This window comes from Nicotiana tabacum, chromosome 16, assembly GCF_000715075.1.
Source record: "Nicotiana tabacum cultivar K326 chromosome 16, ASM71507v2, whole genome shotgun sequence".
Classification (NCBI taxonomy): Eukaryota; Viridiplantae; Streptophyta; class Magnoliopsida; order Solanales; family Solanaceae; genus Nicotiana; species Nicotiana tabacum.
This window is the reverse complement of record NC_134095.1, coordinates 774,931-781,397: the sequence shown is the minus strand read 5'-3', so window position 1 is coordinate 781,397 and position 6,467 is coordinate 774,931. Positions and strand designations below refer to the sequence as shown.

Below are 6,467 nucleotides of genomic sequence, written 5' to 3'. Positions count from 1 at the left end.
CTTAATTGTCAGCAATCCTCTGTTCTGTGGCCGTGAGTGCCATAATATTTGCACATTTGGTTAGGATCCCTTTGGGCTGGATCAGGCTGTAGATGTTGAGGCCTTTTGGTGTCTTTAATGCATCCGATAGTAGATACGATGGTGGCTGCGTCGACGTTAAAATTGTACTACGATAACCTTGGCGCTTCCTTAGGCCCGATGGGCCTGTCAAAACTATTTTTGCTTATGAGTCCCCGGTTATTTTGACCTTGATCACTCCTCCTTTCATTTCTCATAGGGTTTTGCCTAGACCCACTACCTCTCCGGTCTCCATTGTATGGCTGATACTGATCCCTATTTGATCTTGGTTCACGATCGACGTCTCTCTTGACTCTGTCGATGGCTTTGACGGGGTAAACAGACCCAGACGGGTCCCCACGATGATCATCCTCGACCCTGATTTTTGATTGACATCGGTTATGTACGTCGGCCCAAGTAACAGTCAAATATTCTATCGGATTTTATTTCAACTGCTGTGAAGCCAACGAGCTTCGAACATTGAGTCCTTGGGTGAAAGCCTGAATGAACCAATCGTTCACGACCGGAGGCAAGTCCATCCATTCCATTTGAAACCGGGACACGAATTCTCTGAGCATCTCATTATCTCTTTGTTTCACTTTGAAAAGACCTGACTTCCTGGCCTCGACCTTGATAGCCCCGTCATGTACTTTTACGAAGGAATCTGCAAACATAGCAAACGAGTCAATAGAATTAGGAGGTAGGTTGTGATACCATATCATAGCTCCCTTTGATAAAGTTTCCCCAAACTTTTTCAGTAGGACAGACTCAATCTCATTATCCTCCAAGTCGTTCCCTTTGATGGCGTATGTGTAAGAGGTCACATGCTCGTTTGGGTCGGTTGTTCCATTGTACTTTGGAATCTCAGGCGTGCGGAACATCTTAGGGATCGAATTTGGAGCTGCGCTCGGAGGAAAAGATTTTTGAACAAACTTCTTTGAATCTAGGCCTTTTAATATCGGCGGTGCTCCTGGTATTTGATCAACCCTGAAATTGTAGGTTTCCACCTTTTTCTCATTGGCTTCGATTTTCTTCTCTCCCAATTCTATCTGTTTTGTCAGCTCCTCAAGCATCTTTATGATCTGAGGGTTGGTCCCCGATTCATTTTCATTCGCCCTCTCCGTGACGGGTTCATTTCTGCGGGTGACTTCCTGGGACGGCTCAGGCTCAAGTCTTCTTGGGGCGCGATTTTGGTTCTGGAGTTGGGCTATTGCTACCTGTTGAGCCTGCAACATTTCGAAGATCACCCGCAAGTTTATCCAATCATCTTCTCCGTCGTGCGTATTTTGAGCAACCGATCGAACTTCCCTACAGATGCGGTTTTCAGGATCGGTAGGAAAATTTGCATTGATGGCCACATGCGAGCGTCTATCGGGTACGCGATTGAAACTCCATTGAGGCCGATGGGGGCTATCTTCTTACCGGGTGCTACATTATTGTTCTTGCCATGATGAACGGATTAAGCATTCACGTTTAGATGGACAGACTGGGAGTTTGACATTTCAAACTTTAACCTAAAATCAAAGATACTCCAAAGAACAAGTATAAAATAGGGTGTGTTATAGAAGTTTGTATCAAATAGTCACTATTATCCTTAGCCCCACGGTGTGCACCAAACTATTTATCCTCAAAATCGGATAATAATTAAATTTGTAAGTGGTTTTAAGGATACGCGGATTAATTTAATACCAAGCGGTAAATTGAGTTAAATTAAACAAACAAAGATGAAATGAATTCAAACCACAGGAGGAGGATAATTCCAACCTTAATGAAATATTCGCTCTCGATCCAGGCTTGCAATGGCTAGCAGTGATGAACAAGAAAAAGAGCTAATAACAGAGAAAAATAATAATATATTGCATTGGAATGCGTGTTACAAAATGTGTGCTATGAATTATCAGACCCCCTTTATATAGTAGGGGAGTCCCACTCTAAGTACAACTCTGTAAAAGGTAAAAAATCTTCTGATTAACTGATTACTGGTTCCCCATCGATACGTGCCGAGATCCCCGCCGAGATATCCAGCCGGTCACGGATATCACGGCTTTTTGTTGGCCGCGCTTGATTGCCCGATAATGTTCTTCGAAGTTGTTCAAGACTAGGACCGATCCCGAACCACGACCCCGATATTCTCGAGGGTGGGCGTCATGCCCTCCGACTCGATAAAACCTTTGCCTCGATTTCGGCCCCTTGTTATCACGTCTCGAGCTCGGCTTATCATGTCGGGGATCGGGGTGTACCATGAGCCCGATTTTACCCGTATACAGCTCTACTACTCCTATTGTTGGGAGTGGTACTGTGAAAGAAAACCATTATTAAACTTGGAGCTCTACCTTATGAAACACGCCAGGTCAAAAAATCAATAGTGGCACTAAAATGTTGTATCTCTGCCATTCAACCTTTTGATTTTGGTTTGATTATTGAGAAAGAGTATAAGTACCAAGTACTCCCTCCGTTTCAATTTATGTGAATCCATTTGACTGGGTACGAAATTTAAGAAAAGAGAGAAGACTTTTGATTTTGTGGTGTAAAATGAGGCACATATATTTTGTATGGTTATAAATTATTGTGTAAAGATAAATTGTTTCTAAATAAGGAAAGTGATCATTCTTTTTGACACAGACTAAAAAGGAAATAGATTCATATAAATTGAAAATTGAAAGGGAGGGAGTATAAAAGATTCTTATAAGTGGTTTGTAAAAAATACGTGTATATTTAATTTAGATCCTTTGAAGAAATATGTGGCAGATTGGCTGTGGAGCTATTAGCTTATATTTTTTACACGTGCAAGTTGCAACCTTGGATTTTCACCGGGCTTGTTCTTTACCCTCTGCTCTATCCCAAAAAAATGTGTTAATCGTGGTGCCCTGCATTAGTTTCTCGTCCACAAATCAAACAATTGTAAACTACGGATATAAACATTCATAAACGTGAACTAGTTAAAGCAGTGAAAAACTTAATGTGCATCATTCCATTAGGACCTGTATTCGGATTACTGCTGTACTTGTTTTGAAAATCGATTAATTCGAATTTACGATAGTAAATCTTATTTATGTGTAAAATACTAGAACCGACGAAGAAATTAAAGTATCAATGTGTTATATATATACGCAAAAAATATAACTTTTTGATGAATTAATGTCAGTTAAATACATATGGTTCCACCACCGACTATAACTCAAGACTTATGACTAATAATGAAAAAGTAATACCTTGGATAATTTGATTATTATAAAACTAAAGAAATAAGAGACGGAACGTAACTCCCTTTTAGAGAGACAGTTGTTTTTAGGATGAGGAAATGAAAATCCAAAAATTGATGTTGCAAACGGTAGGAACCATTCACCATAAGTAAGACATTTTGCCACATAAGCTTAAGATAACATATTTCCACGTGTAAATCTGCACACCACATTCAAATACTCAACCCCTATGGATATTTAGGTTTACAAAGTTGTTCCAAATCCACAGATTTTGATAGATAGACTTTATGCTACTACATTTTCCTTAATTCCATAACCAATCTCAGAAACTTTTTTTTCTTTCTTTTTCCTCTGTTTTTATCAATGTCTACTCTCTGATTTTCAAGAACCCATTTTTATTTCCATGGCTTTGCCTCAAATCTTACCTTCTTCTTCTTCTTTCACTCACAAACCCCACTTAATAAACCCTACTAATAATTTCTTTTTAACCCCTCAATCTAATCCCCAATATCACTTTACCCCACTACCATTCCTCCACCGCCGTCGCCGTCGTAATAATTACACTCTCCGATGCTCCGCCTCTTCCTTCCCGGAGAAACACCACACCGGCAGCTCACCCAACTCGGATGACGTCGTTGAGCTCCCACTTTTCCCTCTCCCTCTCGTCCTCTTCCCTGGTGCAATCCTCCCGCTTCAAATCTTCGAGTTTCGTTACCGTATAATGATGCATACACTCCTCCAAACCGACCTCCGTTTCGGAGTTATTTACTCCGATAGCGCCACCGGAACCGCCGACGTCGGCTGCGTAGGCGAAGTCGTTAAACACGAACGCCTCGTCGACGACCGGTTTTTTCTAATCTGTAAAGGACAAGAACGGTTCCGGGTCAGTAAAGTCGTCCGGTCCAAACCGTATTTAGTTGCTGAGGTGACGTGGCTGGAAGACCGTCCGTCAGCTAACGGAGAAGATGACGTGGAAGGTTTAGCTAACGAAGTGGAAAATTACATGAAAGACGTGATCCGTTTGTCTAACAGATTGAACGGGAAAGCTGAAAAAGAGGCAACAGATTTACGACGGAATTTATTTCCGACGCCGTTTTCGTTTTTCGTTGGGAGTACGTTTGAAGGAGCCCCACGGGAACAACAAGCGTTGCTTGAGTTAGAAGATACAGCTGTGAGATTGAAACGGGAAAAGGAAACTTTGAGGAATACTTTGAATTATTTAACTGCTGCTTCTGCTGTTAAGGATGTCTTCCCATCTTCGGGATGAAAAACGACTTATTAGGTTGGTTACTTATTATTAATGGAAATCATGGTTTCTGTAATTTATATACAGGGTGATGATGAATTGTGTTATGAATTTGTAAATTTTGATGCCTAATACTAGTTTCGAAAGGTTTTATAATGTTGATCTTGATTTGTGTTTTGGTTCAGCTGTTGGATGGATTAACTTCTGCGGAAACTGTGTGTATTCCTTGCAGCTCGAAGTAGATTGAGTATGAATTGATCGAAAAGCAATAATCTTTTTAGGCTTGTAAATGAGAGATAGATTTTGTGATCCGTGTTTGATTTCAAGCAGTTAATGTAGCTTATTATACAAGCCAAAGCAGTGATATACATAATACATTCATCGTCTTTAGCAATATTGAGAATGTAAGCTAAACCAGCAAGGGAAGAACATTCTCTTGCACATGGGAGTTTAGCATCTTCTCTTGCTAGTTACTCTGTTATTTTACAGAAATACAGTCAAACATCTCTATAACAATCTTGTTTGTTTCAATATTTTTTGGCTGCTATAGCGAAGTGTTGTTATATAGGACAAATATTGTAACATAACATGAAAATCGGTTCCGAGAATACTTGGCTTTTATAGTGACCGGCTAACATAAAAGATGTTATAGAGAGTTCTGACCGTATATGTTGCAGTCTAGCAATCTTGCTCTCTCTTCAGGAGTATTTTACTATGCTTGCAACAGTCTAATTACAATGTCCATCATTGGAAAGAAACTGTGCGATGTTGCTGTCAATCTATGACATAAACTATACTGCTAGAGTAGTTTTTTAGTCATAGGTACTTTGATCTATCTCCTTAGTTTGAATATGAATTGATCAAAAAGCAATGATCTTTTTAGGCTTGTGAGTAGTTGTATACGATCTTTGATTTCAAGCAGTTAATGTGATTGTGATCTCGCATCCAGCATCTTTGGCAGTAGGGATTAGGGAGCTTGCCTTAGTTTGAATATGAATTGATCAAAAATGAATGATCTTTTTAGGCTTGTGAGTATGTGTATACCAACTTTGATTTTGAGCAGTTGATGTGATTTTGCACTCAGCATCTTTGACTGTAGGGACCAGTGAGATTGCTAGCTAAACCAGCAAAGGAAAAATAGTCTTTTGCATATGGGGAATTTAATCTTCTCTAGCTAGTTGGCTGTGTTATTTAAACACAAATAGATGCTGCAATCTTGAATCATGGTCTCTTCTTCTTTAAAGAGAGTTATGAATGAAAATTTTCACGAGTATTTTACTATGGTCGCAGCAGTCTAATTACAATGTCCACCACCGGAAAGACTGTGCAGCATTTCGTGTAACTACGACAGCAACTGTGCTGCAAGAGTAATTTTTAGTAACATGCACTTTGATTACCTTCTTAGTCCTTGATCTATCAGTATTCTTGCTCTCTTTAACACTGCAAAGTTGAGTAGGTTTAGTTGTACCATTTTGCTGCAAATTTTGAACCTCAATAACAGATGGCCAACACACACTATGCATTGCCAGGCGCCAGTATCCACCCTTCCTCGTAAGCCAGACATTGCATCTCGTCTGTTTATCTTTACAATAATCTTCAAATTTCAGCTTACTGATTCAATACATCTTTTCTTGCTAATGTTGGGACTAGAACTTGCAAACAAGAGGCGGAGCCAGGATTTAAAACTTATGGATTCAGTATTTTAATTATTTTAAGTCATTGGGTTCTAAATTAAATAATTTGGGCATAATTTAATAATTTTTTAAGATAAATATATGATTTGAACAAAAGTTACTGGCTTCAGCTGAACCCGTGTCTGAAGGGCTAGCTCCGCTCCTGCTTGCAAATGTTACCAACTAAGCTACCAGCTGCACTCTTGGGGGACAAAATGTGAAGATGTATCTTCTTTAAAAGAACAGTTCAACACTTGAAGCTGTTGGACTGTTGCACCAGATAAATGT

General features: G+C 39.7%; 1 protein-coding gene across 1 annotated transcript; it reads left to right on the top strand.

Moving 5' to 3' along the window:
- Positions 1-3,513: 3,513 nt before the first annotated feature.
- Positions 3,514-4,662, top strand: LOC107816598 (uncharacterized). The gene has a single exon (XM_016642323.2). The coding sequence runs from the start codon at positions 3,664-3,666 to the stop codon at positions 4,525-4,527; it is 864 nt and encodes a 287-aa protein (XP_016497809.1). The 5' UTR covers positions 3,514-3,663; the 3' UTR covers positions 4,528-4,662.
- The last annotated feature ends 1,805 nt before the right edge of the window (positions 4,663-6,467 follow it).